The sequence below is a fragment of the Sparus aurata genome, chromosome 7 (assembly GCF_900880675.1).
Source record: "Sparus aurata chromosome 7, fSpaAur1.1, whole genome shotgun sequence".
Taxonomy (NCBI): Eukaryota; Metazoa; Chordata; class Actinopteri; order Spariformes; family Sparidae; genus Sparus; species Sparus aurata.
In genome coordinates this window covers 33,578,746-33,600,445 of record NC_044193.1, presented here as the reverse complement: position 1 = coordinate 33,600,445, position 21,700 = coordinate 33,578,746, and the positions used below count along the sequence as shown (strand labels likewise).

The following is a 21,700-nucleotide window of genomic DNA, read 5'->3' as shown; positions in this document are numbered from 1 at the left end:
TGTCCCTATAAACTGTGAGAGTGCAGGCGAGGGGGTGGAAGAAGTGGGTGGATTACCTATGTCTCATTTGCATTTAAGGAGACAGGCGCTCAAAACCGACTGTTCTGAACAGGGCTGTTTTGGCAGGGTGTTTTGGCAGGGTTGAACTGCTATTGTGCTTAATCCTTATGGTATTTTGACCAAAGCATGTCACAGACATTCCATTAGGACACCAGGGAACTAGGTTAACTTGTAGAAATAGGGTATAATATCACTCCTTTAACAACGCACCAGTAAAGAATGACAGAATTCAGACTGATTTGGCCGGACAGGTCAGACCTCAACAGTATCCCGAAGATAAATAGGAAGAAAGCAAACCGATAAACAATACAATGGGTTTTATAGAATCTATTTGCTACCTATCAGAAGGTAGGATATCCTGTGAAAAATGTACCCCTGTCCCAGATGGGCCAGGACCATTTCACTGGATGAATTTTTGTGTGTGAACCTGCAGTGAGCACCAGGCTGAGTGGCTTAGTTAAACGTGTTTTTTGCTGAAGCAGGTCCCATGAAACGGAGTCGAGGAGGGGTGGATGTTGACTTTGAAACACCAGGCTCCATCTTGGTCAACACAAACATCAGAGCCCTCATCAATGTGCGGACATTCTCTGCCTTCCCCACACACTCACAGCAGCAGCTGCTGCAACTGCTGCCAGAGGTGGACCGACAGGTATGTGGAATTTCTTCCCACAGCTTTAATGTCTATTAAACCGGTACATCTTTTTTTTTTTACTCAAATGTAGCTAAATAATGTCACGTAATCTGCTACATCAATACTACACTGCAGAAAAGGATCCAGGTATTCACACTGTGGACAGTGCCACTGATTATCCATGTAACATTTTGGCAACAACAATGTCGCACATTGACCATCCACCAACCACCCATACTAGTTAAATTCAGCTCAGTCACACTCACTGTGAAATACAGGATGCATCTTGTAATTTTTAGGGTCACTTTTGATGCTTGTGAGGCATAGGCCTGTTTTACAGATATTTGTACAATTTGTCCTCTCCTCTTGAAGATCGGACCTGATGGTATGACCAGACTGAGCAGTTCAGCTCTCAACAATGAGTTCTTCACACATGCCTCCCAGAGCTGGAAAGAAAGGTTGGCTGAAGGTAAGTGATGCACAAGCTGCCACACTTTACTAAGACTTCTGCCAGGCTTAAAAAATACATTAGAAAAGATCTGAGTGGGATATATTCAATCTATATTTGTATAGCACCAATTATTAATTTACTTACAGACCAAACCAAACATTGTTGAGAAAAAACTGCCTTAAAACAGGCAGAAACTTGGGAGCAGAACCAGACTTGGTGGTGGACAGTCATCTGCCCCAATTGGATGTGTTGGGGGGTACAGCTACAGCAGTAATAACAGCTTTACTAATTGAGACTAAATTAGATATGAATATTAATAATAATACAAGTACAATAGTAATGATAATGATTATGATGATGATAATAATAATGATGATGATGATAATGATAGTAGGACTGAAGCAGGACCACAGCAGCAGGATCACCATCCATGGGAACCTGCGTGATGAAAGAGCACAGAGACTCCAGGGAAGAAGCCAAGTCAGTAACATGCATTAATAAGACATGAATGTGTACAGATAGAAAGAAAGAGAGAGGAGCTCAGTGCATCATTAGAAATCCCCCGGCAGTCCATACTGCAAAGCAAAGAGCCTTTGCAGGCCGTAACTATAAGCTTTGTCAAAAAGGAAGGTTTTGAGCTTACCCGTAAACGTAGAGAGGGTGTCTGCCTCCACCTACAATGGAAGATGGTTCAAAAGGAGAGGAGCTTGATGGCTAAAGCCTCTGCCTCCCATTCTGCTTTTGAAAAATCTAGAAACCACTAGTAACCCTGCATCCTGGGAACACAGCGTTCAGTGGGGTAATTGGGTTTTTAAGATATGCTGTGCCTGGCCATTAGGGGCTTTGTATGTGAGGAGGATTTTAAATTCAATTCTGAATTTTACAGGAAGCCAGTGCAGAGAGGCTTATATGAGGAGAAATATGTTCTGTAATATGAGTTCTTGTCAGTAAATATGCAGCAGAATTCTGGATCAGTTGGAGAGTCTTGATAGACTCATTGGGGCAGCCTGATAAAAAAAAGAATTGCAGTAATCCAGACTTGAGGTAATAAAAGCATGTTCCTAATTTTTGCAATGTTCTGTAGGTGGAAAAAGGCAGTCTTTGAAATGTGTTTTATGTGGGAGTTAAAGGACAAGTCCTGATCATAACTTACTCCCAGATTCCCTCCTATGTTACTGGAGGCCAGACGAATACCATCCGGAGAAGCTATATCATTAGATAATTCTGTCTTGTCCAGTCTTTGTAATGGGATGTGATGGTAAATAGTGTCAAAAGCTGCACTAAGATATAAAAAAGACTAGCAGAGACAAGACCCTCGTCAGATGTGATTAAAAGAACATTTGCAACTTCAACTCATGCTGTTTCCATGCTATGCTGTACTCTAAAGCCTGATTGGAAATCCTCATACAAATTGTTGTTATGTAGAAAGGCACACAGCTGATTAGAAACAGTTTTCTCAAGGATCTTAGAGAATAAGGGAGGGTTTGACATGGGTCTATAGTTGGCTAAGACCTGTGGATCAAGTGGTAGCTTTTTAAGAAGGGGTTTAATTACCACTACTATAAAGGACTGTGGCACATATCCTGTTAAGAGGGACAGGTTGATCATGTCGGGTATAGAAGTTCTAAGTAAAGGTAAAACTTCTTAAGGCGAATTAGTTGGGATTGGATCTAACGGACATGTTGTTTTTAGATGAAGACATTATTGGAGTTAGCTGGTGAAGGTCAATGGTAGAAAAGAATTCTAGATAAATAACCTGGTTTTACAGCCATTTCTGTGTTAGAGGCTAAATTGGTACCATGTGAGGTCAGAAGTTGATGACTTTTGTCTCTAATAAGTGGAATTTGTCATCAAATAAGCCCCTAAAGTCATAACTTCTGAGTGTTATAGGAATACAAGGATCAATAGAGGTCTGACTCTCTGTCAACCTGGCTACATTGCTGAAAAGAAACAGTGGTGTTCTTTCACGTTTTGAAAGAATAATAAGCTGCTCTGGCATTACATGGAGCTTTCTTATAAGTTTGAAAGCTTTCTAGCCGGACAAACCGAGCTTCTTCCAGATTGGAGGAACGGCATTTCCTCTCAAAATTTCACAATGTGTGCTTTGATATCTGAGTTTGGGGTTTGTGCCATGGAGCTAATGTCTTACGCTTGACTGTTTCCTTTTTTAGAGGGGCAGTAGAGTCGAGTGTCATTCACAGAGAGCCTGCAACATTCATCGCTATTGGACAGACATCTAGAATAGAAATGTTTGTGGCATGTAGTTTAGTAAAAGGAATTTAAAATTTATTGAATGATGGTCTAATAAAAGAGGATTCTGTGGGAAAACTATTATATGTTCAATTTCAATGCCATATGCTAGAACAAGGTCGAGGGTGTGATTTAAACAGAGAGTTGCTTCAGATACACACTGACTAAGCAAATCTAATTGTGAGGAAAATCCAGTCCCAAGGCTATCATTATTCACATGAACATGTCCACATGAATATTAAAACCAATCATAATAATTACTTAATCTGTTTTCAGGACTAAACTTGAAAGAAAATCAGAGAATTCAGAATAAGGACCAGGAGTGCAGTACACTAAAACAAACAGTATATATACATATACACAATCTTATGATCTGATAGTAAACCATTTACAAAACAGCTTCCAGTGACAGAGATTTCAAATGTTAAGAGTCCACATTTAATGTTCCAATTTTTTTCAACAGTTCTTGTGTCGACTTTTATCAAGTCTTATTGATTTGAGTGGTCAGGGACAGACACAGTTTCGACTGGGGTTTGGGAAAGGCACTAGTGGTGGCAAAAGCAAATGTGAATAAATTACGCCATGGACCCCGTTACCCCATTTCTGGGCCGATATAAGAAATCATGGAGAAAAATCACCAATATTTAGAACTAGAGCTGCTACGATTTTTTGGGATGAATGGAATAGACAATCAAAAGAAATATAGTTGCTGTTTGTCAAATCAAATGTCACACACTTGCTGATTCTAGCTTTTATGATGTGCTGTTTATCTTTGTCATTAATGACAGTTAATGAAAAGTTTTTGGATTTTGGACCGTTGGTTTGATATTTACAATTACCAGAAATGAAGTGTTACTAAATACAATTAACTCGAAGTAATATAGTGACTTATTTTTGGATACTCCACTGCACAATATTTTGGAGGCAAATATTGTACTTTTTCTACTGTATTGCACTATGTTTGAGACTATTTAGTTTGGGGATTCAGATTGTTATTAAAAGAAATAATTACAGATTCAGATAATTAGACAAATGCTAAATTTAGGACCCGAAAATCAGACGATCCTGATCATTTGTGCCAATTCCCAAATTTATGTTCGAGTGATAGTGTTGAAATACACAACAAAACACACTGTATGATCAAGGTGAATTGGTCCATTCAGCTATCTGATCCAGAGATTGTCATGTCTTAATACTTTCTACAACTGAATGACCGTCAAGTTTATATCTGGTAGGTTTATATCTACAATAATACTGGGATACACTCCATAAAGTTTAGTTGTGGCATTACTCCTTTAAACCTTCTTATGTGTTTTACCTGTGTAGGTGAGTTTACCCACGAGATGCAAGTGCGTTTCCGCCAGGAGATGGAGAAAGAGAAGAAAGTAGAGGCGTGGAAGGAAAAGTTTTTTGAAGAGTACCACGGGCAAAAGTAAGCGCCAATCCATTTCATCCAAGTCTGAATTCACTGTTCACACAACAGCTCTATTAGCTCTTGCCATATTTTATGATGGTTCATTGGAAGTAGGAATTTATTTTGAACATGTATGAGTGGCTGGAACATTGATTGCAAAAGTATTAATTGGAAAACTGCATGTTATAAGCCAGCTATTTCCATCCCCTTGTATGACCTTTATCAGTCATGGTCATTTTGATATGCAGACAAATGTGAGTGTTGTGCACAATGTACTAAAACGTAGTTGATGTGTCTGCAGGTCTGGTCTGACCCAAGAGGAATCCTTGAAGCTTACTATGAGTGAAGCCAGTGAAGTTGCAGCCAGTGTGCTGGACAGTGATGTGGCAGTCGTTGCAACTGGTGCCCCCAAGAGACGCACTGTGGGTCGAAGGAGGAGAGATGGAAGGATGAGGAGACGCACGCGGGCTGACCTGCGTCGCAGGGCCCGCCGGACTCTCTGCAAGGCCCCTCCTCCAGCCCTGCAGACTTCAGAAGCAGCTGAGGCCAGCACTGCACTGGACATCTCAGCAGCCTCTGTTGGCTCTCCCATGTCTGACAACACTGTAGTTCAAGGCGAGGTGGTGCTGCAGGCCGAGTGTGGTGTGGAGCTCCCAGCTGAAAATGCTTCCATAGAGCCAAAGCCCTCTCCTACTCCAGAACCAGTCACAGTTCCCACTCCCACTCCCACTCCTACTCCTACTCCTACTCCGACTCCTACTCCTACTCCTACTCCTACTCCTACTCCTACTCCAACACCAACTCCCAGCCCAAGCCCCAGCCCAGCTTCCACCAGTGCAAATGAAGAGCCCGAAGTTACAGCCCGTCTGCTCCCAGAGGAGGCTGCCCCTGTACTGGCTTCCACCTCCTCCCCCTCCTCCTCCTCCTCCTCTTCTTCTTCGTCTGCCTCCTCGCCTGCCTCCTCACCCTCCACACCTTCTGACAGACAGGGGGCTTTTGCTGCAGGCCTGGACTCTTCTTCTTCTTCCTCAGCTTCCTCCAGTGCAGCAGTCGCAGCCGATCCCCTCGATGACACTGCTTCCGTGGTTACCTCTATCACAGGGGGTACTGCAACTAGCAGCCGTGAGAGCAGCCCTTCAGCCAGCCCAGCCAGCACCCCTGTACCTAGCTCCCAGCTCAAGGAGCAGAAGAGAAGGCCAGATGAGACTCAGGCCTTCTCCAGCTTCCCCGAAAAGAGGCCACGGCTCGACGACCGTCAGTCCTTTCGTACCACAATTGACAGTGTCCGTTCGGAGAAGCCGCAGCCGACAACAGAAGAGCCCAAGGTGCCGCCCATCAGGGTAAGACTTTGTTGCTTAAAACTAAGAGCTCCAAGGCTTGTTATCTGCAAATAAAATAATTTGCCTGTTGAGATGTTCTAGTTACAGTTTGACCAACTGTCCTTGTTTCTCTGTCCCAGATTCAGCTGTCCAGAATCAAACCTCCCTGGGTCAAAGGGCACCCCACCTACCAGATCTGCCCCCGCATCGTGCCGCCCAGCGAGGGCTCGCGGCGGTCGGGGACAGGGGGAGCGCGCACCCTGGCAGACATCAAAGCCCGCGCCCAGCAAGCCAGGGCTCAGCGCGAGGCCGCTGCTGCTGTTGCAGCCACTAGCGACGGGGCAGGGCCGGCAGGGGTCAGGCTGCGGCCTGCTGCTGGGCTACCGGATAGCAGCAATGGACGAAGAGCGCGAGAGCATCCAGGACCTATCGAGCCCGGAGGAGGAGGAGGAGGAGGAGGAGGAGGAGGAGGAGGAAGTGGAAGAAGGGGAGGTTGTGGGATGGAGGAGCAGGGATCGTCTTCAGGCACTAATTCGTCTGGAACACAACTACAGCTTCTCAGTGTAGACCCCACATCTCAGCCTTCCCCTTCACTGTCCACTACCTCAACCTCCATGTCCTTGGAGCCACCACAGACACCAAGCCCTGCCCTAGAGGAAGCAGCTGAGGGGCCAGAAGTTGGAGAGGAAATACAGGCAACAACAGCCAGTGTCCAGAGCTCCTCCAATGGGCTCACGGACAAGGCATCTGACGTACCCTCTCCAGAGCCTGACACTGTATCTGAGTCTTTGGCTAGCCAGTCAGCCAGGCAAAGCAAGGTGCCAGAGTCTGCCATTGTTGTCACTGAGAGGGCAGACCAGGGTCGTGAAAAACCTTCGCTGGCCCCAACCTCCATCCCAGATTCCCTTCCCAGGTTCGGGGCTCAGGGTGTGGATGTCATTCAGACACTAGCCAGCTCCTGTCAGCCAAAAGAGCAGGTAAAAGTGAAGGATGCTGGACTGGGTGGTGTTATACAGCATGGTTCCCACCACGTCGACGCCCAGGAAGTGTTTTCTCACTCAGCTACGGAGAAACGGCAATCCTCTTCCCAACATGTGGAGTCCTCTGGCGGAGAGAAAGACGACGAGGCTGGGACCCATAGTGACTCCACGGAAACTGCTTCGGACTGTGAGAATGAGAGCCAGGAGGATGAGCAGCAGCCTGACCAGGACTGGTGCCCCCAACTCAGTACCAAGAGAAATGGCCAGCTGGTCATCTGCAGCCCTCCTTCTCAGAACCAGCAGCCAGTCATTCAGGCCCATGTGTCCAGCCGCCAAGGTCAGACCGTCATTCAGCCCTGCTTCCCCAATGGCCTGCCTCACCCTCAGCACAGCTGCCTGCCTTCCCAGGAACCCCATTCTCTTCACACAGTCCATCCACGGGGGATTCGGGACACCAATATTGTGGTCAAAATGGAGTCCGGAGATGATTGTAGAGTCTCCAGACAGAGCTCTGCTGAAGAGGAGTGTCATGGAGGTTTAAAGCCTGCTGTCACTCACCTAAATGCTACAGCTGCCTCCAAGAGACTGGCCAGCTCAGCCAGACCTCTGTCCAGTGTGGAGGCCAACAACCCTTTGGTCACTCAGCTTCTACAGGGCAGCCTGCCCCTGGAGAAAGTTCTACCCTCACACTCTGCCAACAGGCTGGAAATTAACCGATTGCCAGGACCTCAACCCAGACCACAAGTGTCACGGACCCCAGGGTCACACAACAGGCCTGAGGTCTCAGCCAAGTCTTCTAGCCCAGAACTCACTGCACCCTCTCAAATCCACAAGAAGTCTCCACCAGGTCGCCCAGTCTCCTGTGTGAGGGAGGCTCCAACCTTATCACAGTATCAGCCCCAGCAGGCCCCCGGGGCTGTCCCGGTGATCACCTCTCTACCCCCCTCTTCATCCTCCTCCAGTTCTTTGACATATAGAAGTAAGTCAGATATTAGCTCTCAGACGACCGTGTCTGCAGTAATCAAAGACTCTCATGGTCCTCAACCCTCACAGGGCACCACTTCAGACAGGCCCCAGCCATCGCACCGGACCATGCCTAATGGCCCCTCTGCTCCCCATGCAGACTCCTGTCCCACAGAGGTCTTGCCTACTATTAAGATTAACTGGAGGCCCCCACAGTCCCAGCTCTCCCACCTTCACCAGCAGCTGTCTCCTGCACCCACTGTGAAGAATGAAGTTGGTGCGCGGCCCTCTTGCCAGGCTCTTGGGAAATCTTCTCCCACCAAACTCATGAGTGTTACCAAAAAAGAGCCTGGGAGCTCTGTGGACAGCTACCTGAGCGGCGGGGCGATGGAAGGACTCCTCAACATGGAGATGACTTTAGCCAGGATGGCAAAGAAAGAGCATGGCAAAGCATCCTACTCCACTGGCTCGCCTTCATCCTCTTCTCCTTCACCCTCCTCGTCTGTGTCCTCCCTTCCCTTCCAGTTGTATGGGAAACTCCCCAAGCAAGGTGGAGGTGTCGGAGGGGTAAGCTACACAGGCAATGTGTCAGTAATGGACAATGGCGGTTTCTCCAGGAGCATGGCAGACGGTGTTCTCCAGCTGCGCCCCCGCTTGGCTACCGGCCAAACCACCCTCAGCATCCAGGCCTTTACTGACAGTACGGCAGAGGAGGTGGCGCTCAAGTGCTCGTGCCGCCTCAAAGCCATGATCATGTGCCAAGGCTGCGGTGCCTTCTGCCATGACGATTGCATTGGGCCTTCCAAACTATGTGTGTCATGTCTGGTGGTCAGATAGTATGTTGAAGCCCCTGCGCACTGTAGGACTGGTATCTGTACAGTATCAGCAGCAGGACTTCCGGGGAGTGTACAGTAACCTGATTAGGGTAGAACACACACAGGAGGAGCCTGACAGGCAGATTCGCCTTGTAAAATATAATTGGTCTGTATTTTTTGTTGTTGCAGATTTTCAGATTTTTTAGCTGTACTGATTATATTATTGTTATTATTATTGTTATTATTATTGCTATTATTATTGTGAATTTGGGGCATGATTGATTGTAAATTGTGCCTTTTTTGTTTTCTCTCCTCAAAAACATTTACCTCATCTTATCTTGCTCCACCTGTCATCATTTGGTGGCCATCATTGTTTTGGTCCCTTGTTTACTCAACAAACGGGGGCTTATTGTTGTCTCCTTGCGCAAAGAAGTATTTTTTTAACCATTAAAATGAGTAAATGACTTTGTTTCACTGGTTTTGCTTCTGGACACATTTCAGGGTTCCTTTAAAATCTCTTCTGTACTTACAGTTTATTGAGCAGTGATAGGGTCCCTCATTTTTGTCTTCTATAATTTTTGGATTATAAATGATACTATAATTTTATCGATACATTTACAGAATATCTTTTCATCGTTGGGTACAGTTGTGTTGGAAATGGCATTCTTAAGAAAGTGAGAAAAGCTCAAAATCCTTATTAGCTTTTGTTTCCATACACATTCTATTCCAAATCAAAACATGAAGAAAAATGTATCAAATGTGTTATAACTTTACAGAAAGAGAAGAAAAAGGAATATTAGGCTGTTCTCAAATATAGCAGTGTCTGCGTTTTACTTTACACCTTTAAACATTTACTGTAAAAACTAAAACAATTCTTGAAGATTTAGCTTTCCTGTGAATCACTGAACTAATACTTGTTTGTATGACCACTGTTTCTGAGAACTGCTTTACATCTGTGTTACACTGAGTCGACCAACTTCTGGCACCTGTGAAGAGGTATTTCAGCCCATTGCAACTGGACTACATTCCACAATTTCTCTGCATTTCTTGGTTTTGCGTCAGAAACAGCATTTTTGATGTCACCCCACAAGTTTTCTACTGGATTAAAGTGAAACTCTTGCCAAAAAGCTACCGAGGCTTTATTTGTGATTGAATATGAGTCAAACCTTCTTGTAAAAGCATAATTACAATGAAAGAGGCACTTTTAAGATTTATCGTAGTTTCGTTTTTGGGCAAGCTAATTTTCATTGGGGTGCAGGGGCACTCTGACGCTAGCATCAAAATCGCTATTTTTAAAACACTAAGAAGGCTCGACACAACATGAAACTTTGCTGGTAGTATCACCAGGGTCTCTACACATGAACACGAGCATTGAGAACTTTGTTTGTGGGCGCAGAGTTTACTAAAAAGAGGGTTTTTGAACTACCCCATTGAAAATTGGCTTGCCCAAAAACGAAACTACGGTAAATCTTAAAAGTGCCTCTTTTTTTCGTAATTATGCTTTTACAAGAGGGTTTGACTCATTTTCAATCACAAATGAAGCCTTGGTTGCCTTTTGGCGAGAGTTTGATTTTAAGGTCTGGGGATTGGGCTCGCCACTCCATAACCTTAATCTTGTTGGTCTGGAACCAAGAAGCTTCTTGCTTACTGGTGTGTTTGGGGTTTGTCTAGTTAAAACACATTTCATGGCAATTCATTTTCGGCATAAGGCAAATTGACCGCTTCAAGTATTCTTATGTATTCAAACTAGGGCTGTCAGGCGATTAAAAAAAATAATCTAATTAATTACAGGATTTGTAATTAATTAATCTAATTAATCGCATTTTAATCTCATATCTGCTAAAGGTACCCAAATAAAGAATTCAAATTCTAGGACATTACAAAATTGTTTTGCAGGACTAATCAATTGAATACACTAAAAAGCGAAGATCTGAAATCCACATTTTTATTGGTGAAGTGCTGAGTCTCAAATAGGCACTTAAGCAGACTCTCAATCCCGACGTGTTTAGCGTTTAAATGATAAATCAAGCTGGAGCAGCTTCGGTGATAGGCGAATTCTTTTTTACAAAAGCTACAAATCACCGCGTTCTTGTTGATAGTCCCGTCTTCGTTCTTTTTATAAATAAACTTGCCGTTCAAAGGCCCGAGCAACGATGTGCTCGCCTCGCTCCCCTGAGTCGCGTCCAGGATGTCTGTTGTCACCCTGACCCTGCTTTGACTAGCGACGCAGGTGAGAAGTGACGAACACGTCCGGACAAGTTTTCTCCCATTTGAGAGACCCAGACAGGCTTTTTTGTGTAAACTGTAAATATGCCTCTGTGAAAGTCCACCAAGTACAAAATATGTGTTCTATACCCCTGCACATGCTGGAGCACCACTACGTTGGAGGGATTGGGTGTAGAAACATCTGTACCAAGTCTGGGCTGGATCCTCCAAGTTTAGATGAGATACACTGCAAAGAAGGTAGGTGGTAATACAGATATGTAATGTAATGCATGGCACAACATCAGGACAGAGGTATTATTTATGAGAAGCTGTGCACATGTCCTTCAGTGGTCAAAGGATATAATAAAGGATGTAGTAAATGTATCAGGATTGCTCAGGGCCATGACCACCAAGTTAGCTCAGACTTCTATGAACATTCCCAGCACTTGATTTACCTTCACCACATGCTATGAGTATTGTTTCTATTCCAAGGCTAACAAAGAGTCTGAAGACTTTACATTTTAACAAAATCTATATGGGAGAGCTAAACATGTATCTTTGGAGAGGGTTGTCCCACAGCAACAAATGACCTATGGATAAAGGCTGTTTTACTTGAAGTACAAGAACTCGTATCCATCAGTCCTACATCTTACAATGTAAGTATGAGTCAATACAAATATACAGTCCACATTTACAGCGGGTTAACCTTTATTTCAAGAGCAACTTAAAGACTAAACAGCCATCATTAACACATAGACAATACAAAATAAATATTCACCATCACTTTGTTCTTCACCAAATAAATAACCAATATATGCAGCTCAATATTCCCAGTGTATTGCAATGTACTCAAAATAGTTTGGGAAAATAAAAAGGAAAATCATATAAACAGAAGCACCAAAAAAAGATTTTTAGAAAATTATTAAAAAACTTTTAGTTACAAAATATTTGCACTTAAAAAGATCCCAGTATTTTTAAATTAATAAGATATATAAAACAATTTATAGTTGATATCTTAAAATATTTCCTCATTGTTAAACAATGGAGAGGAAATTAATCCGTTCTCATGGTTATTGTTTAAAATCTTCTCAGGTAGCATTTTGAAATAAAAAAAAATGTAAATAGATAATGAATAATAAATAGGCCAACATAAAAAAATAAAACAGCAGACATGAATAAATAAGTTGTTATTAAACCAACATTTGCAAAGGAAGAATAGTTACACAGCAATAGTAAGAATGAAGCTACAAACTAGTCCTGGAGGTGCAACACCAATATGCTCATATAGAATACTATTAACATTATTGAGTGGAGGTGGGATATGTTCACTAACTAAGAGATTCTATTCGTCCAGGCTGTATATTCAACTCCTGACTTTGTTCTGCACTCTCTGTGCCTGTCAATGGATACCTTGAGATGCCTTTGCTTACAGCAACAGTTTGAGTCCAGTGTGCTACTACACACTTAACACCCACACCCTAATCTGTTCACGATCACACCATCATAAAGCAACATGCAAACAGCAAACAAATGCTGAGAACAGATGACAAAGTTCCAAATGAGAAAAAATAATTGCATACAGTATCTAAAGGGTTTGGAGGGAAAAAAAAAATGTATGTTGTCACTGTGATGCCCGCCCTGTGTCCTACTGTTCGTCACACCTCGATGCCCTTCACCGCCTGGTTGATAGACTCAAGCAGAGCCCTGTTCTCAGGGTTCTGGTAGCAGTCTTTATTGGTAAACATGTGGGTGAGGGTTTCTACATAGTTGTCGAAGTTCTGCTCTGACAACGGCTCCTGCTGAACACACAGAAGATTAGACGTCAGAAAATTCCAAATCCTGTCAGTTAAGTCGTGACTTACCTTTTCTACACAGTCTTCCACAGGAGCCTAAATGTGCCACTAGTGACTGAAATCCCCCAACCCATTTCTTTCCGGAAACTCAGAGAGGACTCCATTGGTAAGTTATGAGTGGTAGCCACGTGCATGCATGTGGGATTTCCATGCTAGTTACACTGAGCCATACCTGCCAACATTTTAGGTTTTGAGACCAGCAAAAAGTAATTGGCCCATACGGATAGTGGTTGTGCACATGTCCCTTGAATCAGGGTGCGCATTTCCAGGTTGCACATTGAAATTGTATGTAGTGTGTGGATACATTGAGTCGACAGTTAGCAGTTGATGCACTTTGTTGATATGCTGCCCTCTATTTGTTTGGAGTGCGAATTCAAAAGATGGACAATTTTTGCAAATTGCACCTTTAAATGTTCCAGTTGGATAATCATTCCAAGGTAAGTGCCAAAAAAGGAGGCAGCATATCACCAGAGTAACAACAGCTGCTCTTTGCGAGCTATCCTTGGCTGTAGCTAGCAACTGTTTAGCAGTGCTTTAGCAGTGGAGCCAGCAGCCAGAGTTTGATCACAAGGACCAAAGGCAAAGGAGGCTCAGCTAAACTGGGTGTAGCAGCCTTAGAGAGAACACAACTCTATAATGAGTTAACAAGGCAATTAAGCTCATCTTTGTTCAGTAAAAGACAGAAATTTCAGCAACATCTTTGACATTACATCAGCACTGTTGTTTGTTCTCACTCTGATGATGATGTTGGTTCATGTTTTCAACAAATATTCTGGCCAAATCTTATACATTGCTCCTTTAAAACAAACCTTAAAGGATAACTTAGCCAATATTCAGCCTTAACTTCTATCTATTTCACATATCTACCGGTATTCGAATTTGGGGCAAACTGAGGGCTATAGATAGCGAGCTGCATGTTGTTTGAGTCCTGCTCTGTTGATCATAATTTCTAAACATTATTAATACAATAAAATAATACACGAAGCAGCCAAGTGGTGGACCCAGATTTATGCATGTTTCCTCCTGTTGTATTGAGTGTTGCTTGAAATATGGCCTGAATTGACAGACTACCTGTGACTACCGCTGATGATTATTAGTTTATCGGTCCACCCAGCCACCTTTTTTTTTTTTTTTTTTTACAACATGTCTTCTCAGTTTTTATTATTTCAAAATATTCTTAATTAATATTTTTTCTCCGTAGACTAAGATCTAAATCAAACTAAATAAATTGTGTATATTATAAAACACCCACTGGGACTTCCAGTTGATTGTAGGGTGACAATAATGGCACGCATGAGTGCCTCAGAGCTCTTCCAAACAGCCAGTAACCCTATGCTCTAAAAAGAACCAAGGACATGGAATATAGACCTGCTATACAGCACCGGGGTGGCAATACTGACAGAGGCCCAAGGGGTGAACCAATCATCTACACCTCACATCCTACACATCTGTGAATTTATTGCCTCAATTAAATACATTTACCATCAACACTGATTAGGATATCCACATAAAGCATGGCGAATTTCTCCTTTAATAATTTTTATACACTCACCATGGCCGGCAGGTGGATGTTTGCCAGGCTGCGGATCAGGGCCTGACTCAGGCCGGACAGTTCCAGGAACAGGGCCTCATTCTTCTCCTCAATTTGTTTGTTCTCCTCCTCCATGTTCTTCAGGTTCTTCTCCATTGAGGAGATCTGTGGCAGAGACAGTCACAGTCCTGAAGCAGCAACACAGTGAACATGTGCCATTATTCTAATGTAGAAAAGCCATAGACTGGTGAAAGACTGAACTGCCAGAAAGCAGAACAGTTCTGGAGTTAGAAATATTCAAAGGAAGGTTACAACTACGCTTCATTAAAATCTTTATAAGTTCAATAAACAAACAATTAAATGAAAACTAAAAAATATTTGGCACCTGTGGCAACATGATATATCTCTACCTATTGTGACACAGTATGTTGCAGGATAAATATTTTGTCCCTCCACTTACTGGTCTGTGTAATATCCATCTTGCACAGACCTTTCTCTGCAGCCAGGTATTTTTCTATGCTCAATCTTAATCCTCCCATCAAATGGCAGTGTCTCCTCAATGTACAGTATTTTGAGTGTGTCATTCTCACCCTGCTGGGAGCAGCGCAGTGATCTGAGCAGCTGAGCTCACCTGAGTGTGCAGATTCATCATGTCAGCCTCCATTTCTGAGTTGGACTCATTCAGCTCATTGATCTCCTTGTTAAGCTGCTTAATGTCCTCATCGTTGTCCAGAACTGAGTGAGAGCATCAACACACAGCAGAAGAATATCAAGACAACCATCAACCCTACCTACTCTGGCTGTCAAAGTTCCATTACAACCATCACTTTTATTTGTGGGCTTGAATTTTTGAATTTGTTGTAGCGTCAGCCTATTAAACTGTAGATAACATCACTTCTGGGCTCCTATGTCTGAGTCTGTGCATGTTCAGTGTTGAATGTTGCTGTCCCTGACAAACCTGTTTTTTAAATATTTCAATGTGTCTGTGTCTTAGTATTAGTAGTTATAGTCACAGTCATGGGACATGCATTTGGGAAAGTACTGCCTCTTACCATCGCTGGCTCTGAACTTTGCAGTGATATACTCGTCTCCAGGAAACTTGGATCTCTTCTTATTTGCTGATGCTCTGGGACAACCTGACAGACTGAGAGGGGAGGCTGATGAGAATCAAGAGCTCATGAAGGATAAAATCCATCACTTTCCACTATACAGTGTATGAGTTAATACATTTATTTACAGTATATACAGTGATAGAAAACAGTGGACCCAGTGGAGGGGAAGGTTAATCGACATGAACCTGCCTTACAGTCTTTGTTTGAGATAACACTGTTTTCTTGTGCTGAATCCCAGATATTAAGAATACCTGCGGTGTGTCAGGAAGCTGCCATTTGCATGTCCAGAGCCGTCGCAGCCTGGTGTTGGGCAGGTTGGGCCCTCTGTCTTGAAGGCCTTCCAGGAGAAGGGAGTGCCGTTTAGAAGACCTTCCTTCTGCCGGCGTGCTGCCAGTGGACAGCCATAGGCACTGCGGTGGGTGGCATACTTCCCACTGATGTGGCCAAGGCTGTCACAGCCAGGAACTGGACACCTAGACACGGGTAGAAAGCATTGTCTGACTGGTTTGACTCTCACTGATGAAGAGTGGAGATGGAGGTGTCAAGAGGCTGGTTCAAGTAAGACACATGTTTAAATTTCAGAACATTAATAGCGGGGCAATGACCCTTCCCTTCCTGGGTCCACCATGGGGCTGTAATTCAGAAAAGACATGTATAGTAGTGAACCGAGAGAGACACAAATATTTGATCTCATTTGAATTGAGCTATGAAGTACACATTTGTCAATTAAAAAGACGAAATATAAGACTATGAAAATACATTATTAGACAGACTACACACCCAACAGTCACGTTACGTCGCTGGCGTCGCCTCGTTGAAGATTCATCAAACCAATAACTGAAACCTTGTAGTTTGCCCCTGAGACAGAACTGACCAACTCTTCTTTCACATAACTGCAGCTTTCAATATGGCCAGATTTATTGGGATTTCTAGCTTTTTCAATATTTTTTCTGTGCTGAACTGACGACCAGGCTTGTGTTTATGACATATATTGCCACTACATCACATAAAATGTGATGGAATTTTACTATCTTTACCATAACTGCAACTTTATTGACTTTCAAAATTATCTTAAAGATTGTCAAACCTTATATGTTGCTCAATTCAAGTGGTTTCAAGTGTATTTGTCTCTTTCCATTGACTAGTGTATAGTTTCTTTCTGAAACTGGGGTTTCTTTATTGTGTTCAAGCACTGATGTGTTTACCTGGAGCAGTTACCCACGTGCCTGCCTGCCAATCTGCCAGCCTTTACTTGACAGTAAGTTATATCATTAATATATCACTGAAGTCATCCTTCTGCCTCCTCCATCTGTGTTTGGGTCCCATCCTCATGCCATTAAAGATGTAATTTCTAGAAATTACCAGAATTCGAAGGTAGCTCCCAAACTATAGGGGGCAGCATAAACGCTACCTGCTGCTCACTCAACTCACCTTGCTACTTTGTGCAGTAGCTACCTTTGGCTGTAGCGACTAGCACTCAGTTAACCATGGAGCTTAGAGGCTTTATTATAAGCTCCATGAAGTCTGCCACACTGCAACCTCAGATAATTATAAGATAAGATTTGAGTTTTGACAGAAACATGTTACGAAGTTTCAAAGTGATTACATATATTTTCTTTCTATACGTTTTTTTTTTTACCTCTGGACTTTTAAACACTACAGAATTACTTGAATTGTTTAGATCACATGAGTAAAACAACCACCACTGGAAACTAAATCAACACAAATCCTAGTACAGACATGGGACATTGGCAGTCTAATACTTTATATGCATTACTTGGGTGCTAATGAGCTAATGTTGCTCACCTCAACAGCTCAGAGTCTTCCTTGTCATCCTTAGTGGGAGTTGATTTGACCCCACCCTTCTTGGCTCGTGGGCATCCGGACAGACTGGCAGAGATGAACAGAGAGGATGAATCACAGGATCTGGCTGTACAGAGTAACTGATGGTACAACCGGCCATCTGATGGTACAAACAGGAGAAGGGCTCCTACCTTCTATGTGAAGCGTAGTTTCCAGTGATGTGGCCTGATCCATCACAGCCCGGAGTCGGACACCTGAGACACACACAGATGTTCTTTCACTCTACAGGCTTACATTATAAGCAAATTGCAGGTAGAAGCCAGTTTTCCTCACTAAATATTTAGGGCTCATTGTTTTGGTTTGGATTTTTCAGTATTGGTCTCAATAATGATTGATGTTAACTATTGTATATTAGTGTTAAAAGGAGAGCAGGGACAGAGCTGTAGCTGCAGACTCAGTGAACATGTTGGAGGTGAGAGGCAGGAGAAAGCACACATACTTTAGTTCAGCTGTGTGGGCAGCCATGAGGGTCCGAAGTGATTTATCAGCAAGAGGACAGCCTGACAGACTGGAAGATAGGTTAGAGAGAGAACGTCAGAAAACCAGACTGAGAACAGGATGTCTGAGCATGAGTGGAAGAAAGAGCCAGAAACTAAACTGGACTACAGAGCCAAGAAGTAGAGTAATAGTTGGGCAGGACAAATAATGAATGTGTGTGTGTGTGTGTGTGTGTGTGTGTGTGTGTGGGTGTGTGTGTGTGTGTGTGTGGCTGTAGTCATCTCAGCCAGAAGGATATCAGATGTAAATGAGGTGTAAATCCTCTGGCAGGATTTTTGCAGTTCAAAATTTTGTTTTAATAACAGGTAAGAAATCCTCAACATTTCTCCTGGTCAGGTGGTACATAAAGTGACTAAAGGTCATGGGTGTACCTGATATTGCTGTGTTAGCGTTGTCCCTTAGAAATAATAATATTATAATATTGCTCCAGGACAATCAATTCAACATACAAAACTGTGTCAATTCTTAACCTGGAGCATGCTGTCATGGCTGAGTGTGCTTTTTGCAGGATTGTCACTCAGAAGATCAGGGTTCATTTCTTGTATTCTGTAATGTGTTATACAGTTATACTTCTTTTTGTTTCTGTTTCTTCTCAGTTGTCTGTTGTTGCTTGCATAGGTTTAGGCAACTAAAATACTTGGTAAGGTTTAGGGAACAAAAATACTTTGTAAGGTTTGGGCCTCAAACTAAGGTTGAGGCAACAAAAATATTTGGTTAGCTTGATACGTTATCTGTAGGCAACAAAAATAATTTGCTAGGTTTAGGCAATGAAAATACTTGGTAAGGTTTAAACCACTAAAATACTTGGTTAGGGTTAGACAAATAAAATACTTGGTTGGGTTTAAGCAACACAATTGTTGATTAGGTGTAGGCAAAACAATGTCCTTGTATGGTTGAGGCAACAAAAAAGAAGTTTGGTTAAGACAAAAATACTTGGTAAGTTTTTGGCTACAGAAATACTAAAGTTTTGGCTTAGGCAACAACAGCATAAATTGGTTATGTTCAGGCAATCAAAATGCTTAGTTAGGATTAGGAAATCATGGTTTGGGTTAAAATAAACCTTTTTACAATGTTGAACATGTCTTTCTCCCATGTGCTCTTTTATCCTGAGTTGCTTACAAAAAAGTGATTGATCAGTTTCAATGATGGCCATGGAGCAAAATTAATTAGGATTTTCTAGCTACAACACAAACACAGCAATATTATACCGTGCAACAGTCATTTTCCATGTCAGATGACATGAGGTGCTCAAGGGGCCAAATGTATAAATGATGTGTACGCAGGAAAAACATGTGTATGCCTTGTCCCACACATAAACTGGTATTTATAAAGGAAGAATGGGTCGTGACAATGTGCATACTTCAGACCAGATAGCGGCAGGTAAAATTACGAGGTGGACATGAAATATAATGGGGGGGGGGGGGGTCTTACAGTAAGACATTGTTTATGTTGTTTGCCAGTTTCACTGAACGTTGTTATTTTTCAGTCTACACAGATTTTAGTAAAATGTCATGTAGAGGTGCATTTATATGCATTTTATATAAATTATTTAGGAGTGATGAATTGTATCATTCTTTTTATCTACATGGCTCCACCATTACTTCCCTGCTAATGATCTCTCCATTTGACCCTGAACAGTAAAGCACTTTGAATAGTCTGTTTCAGTATGAGATCTATAGATTCATCATTGATTATCTTTGAAAAAGTTATAATGATGAGTTAGTTAATACCACAATGATGATTTACAGGCACACCAAGCAGTACTAGAAATATTCTCAGCTGTGCATAATGTTTGCATGCACTGACAGCTGTTCTGATGCTGTTGGAGAACCTCGCTAATGAGACAAAGCCAGTTAAATTGCATTGCACTTATTCATTTCCACTTTCCTTTTTTTTAGTAGCCAGGGTGGTGCTGTGCAATGACCATTCACTGTGACCATTCTCTGATGTCTGGGAGTGAGGTCATGGGTGTACAGTGTGAACAAGGAGGCTGAGCAAACAGCCCTGAGGGGCTCCAGTGTTGAGCACTACAATAGCACAGGTGTAAATGCCAAGCCGAACTGTCTGGGGTCTGCTTGAGAGGAACTCCGATATCCAGCTGCAGAGTGTTGTACTCAAGCTCAGAGTGTTAAGTTTTCCAACCAGCTTCATGGGTGAGATTTTGTTGAATGCTGAGCTGAAGTCAACAAACAGCATTGTGATGTAGCTGTTCTTATTCTCCAGCTGCGTGAAGACTGGGTGGGTGAGTTGAGCTGAGTTATACATTCTCACCACACATCCCTCTTTTATAAATACCAGTTTATGTGTGGAAAGAAGTGTACAATATACATTTATAAAATTGGGCTCCTGGACACATCTGCTGAACTACTTGCCATGTTAGAGAAACATTAAGGCAGCAAAGGCACTGATGTTACAGTAGCCCTCTGATCAGATGAACGAGAAGGTGAACGATCTCCATGTCATTATTTTACTTTGACCAATGTCATCTGAACACCTATATGTTAATCTGAAAGTATTAAGACCAATTTTAAAGAGAACTATAGGGCTTTTCAAACTGTGCTTAGTCCCAGGCTAAAGGAGCTGTTAGCACCGGGCTAAGAAAGCATTCACATTGGCACATTCCAATGTGGGCTAATCCCTACTTTAGCCTAGGGCTTGCTGGCCCTTATCCAGAACAGGGTTAGTCCCGATTTTGTGGGGTTATCCCTAGAAAATCAAATAAACCCCGGGCTAAGAGTAACCAGTATGAAACAGGGCTAAAGAGGTTAAGACAACATTCTAAAATGTTGAGTTTAACTTGAAAGCACCTAACACAGGGCTGGTAGAAGTGCAGTGTGAATCGTATAGCCCTGGACTTTAACAATGGGTGTGTGAAAAGGGGCTAAGGATATGCAGTGTGAAAAGCCCTTATGAAGAGGTTCTTCCAACCATAAAAAACAAACTTCAAAGCCAAAGGCTTGTTTGTAGCTGACCTCCATACAGAGAAAACCTGTAAGCAATAATAATTATACCTACATTCATTAGAATGTGGCAGTAGTGATATTCAGTTGGACAGAAATCAAATGCACTGGTGAGGACTAGCCTAATCAAGCTCTGTGTTATGCTTATCTAATCTTATCCACAGGCTGGAATCAGGTTTGTTGAGTGTTTCCAGGAGGTAGGACTTTGTAGAGTTTAGTAGACTATTTCCATTGTTTTCACAAACAGATCTTAAAGGTCCAATTCGTAAGAACTCCCAACTCAAAATCAAATACTGATGCTTTTGGGTGGTAGCCAACCCAACATACAATCCTAAAGTGTCAGTATTTGATTTTGAGTTGGGAGTTCTTACGAATTGGACCTGTCGTGTAGTTAATTGGAGTGTAGTGTGAGATAAAAAAGAAAAAACAACTTTCTTCAGAAATTGGAACTTTGAAGGAACAGTTCCACCAAAAATTTAAATTCATTCATTATCTACTCACCGACATGCAGATGGAAACTTTGGTCAAGTTTCATAGTCCACAAAACATTTATTCACGCAGAACAGTGTTGCAGCGACTGCAAGTGGCTGTAGACTCAAAAAATATAAAATGGCTCCATACAGCTCATCTGGGCATAATCCAAGTCTCTGGAAGCCCCAAGATCCCAAATTGATTTGAAGAGACATAACTGACATCATCTTTCAGACCAAAACCATCACTGTAGCTGCTAAGCTAAAGGCACCCACATTGTCTGAAGTAGGTGCATGAGCACAACTACACATCAAGGGTGTAGAT

The 21,700-nt window shown here is 42.6% G+C and overlaps 2 protein-coding genes across 11 annotated transcripts in view; one reads left to right on the top strand and one right to left on the bottom strand.

The window, feature by feature from the left end:
* Nucleotides 1-9,348, top strand: part of asxl1 (ASXL transcriptional regulator 1) — a 38,819-nt gene extending 29,471 nt beyond the window's left edge. For 2 of the 3 annotated variants that reach the window (XM_030422422.1, XM_030422424.1), the window contains 5 exons: nt 540-709; nt 1,064-1,160; nt 4,719-4,824; nt 5,108-6,146; nt 6,266-9,348. In XM_030422422.1, the coding sequence (XP_030278282.1) occupies nt 540-709; nt 1,064-1,160; nt 4,719-4,824; nt 5,108-6,146; nt 6,266-8,905 (4,052 nt within the window). In that variant the 3' untranslated portion in view covers nt 8,906-9,348. The remainder of the gene's footprint in view (nt 1-539; nt 710-1,063; nt 1,161-4,718; nt 4,825-5,107; nt 6,147-6,265) is intronic. The other variant, XM_030422423.1, reaches the window with a different exon arrangement.
* A 2,424-nt stretch (nt 9,349-11,772) lies between these two features.
* The window catches only part of LOC115584857 (myelin transcription factor 1-like), a 36,183-nt gene continuing 26,255 nt past the window's right edge, over nt 11,773-21,700 (bottom strand). For 6 of the 8 annotated variants that reach the window (XM_030422705.1, XM_030422706.1, XM_030422702.1 and 3 more), the window contains 8 exons: nt 17,887-17,955; nt 17,579-17,641; nt 17,391-17,474; nt 15,836-16,057; nt 15,525-15,616; nt 15,104-15,207; nt 14,494-14,637; nt 11,773-12,887 (listed from right to left, as the gene is read on the bottom strand). In XM_030422705.1, coding sequence (XP_030278565.1) covers nt 12,744-12,887; nt 14,494-14,637; nt 15,104-15,207; nt 15,525-15,616; nt 15,836-16,057; nt 17,391-17,474; nt 17,579-17,641; nt 17,887-17,955 — 922 coding nt within the window. In that variant the 3' untranslated portion in view covers nt 11,773-12,743. The remainder of the gene's footprint in view (nt 12,888-14,493; nt 14,638-15,103; nt 15,208-15,524; nt 15,617-15,835; nt 16,058-17,390; nt 17,475-17,578; nt 17,642-17,886; nt 17,956-21,700) is intronic. The other 2 variants (XM_030422704.1, XM_030422708.1) reach the window with 2 other exon arrangements.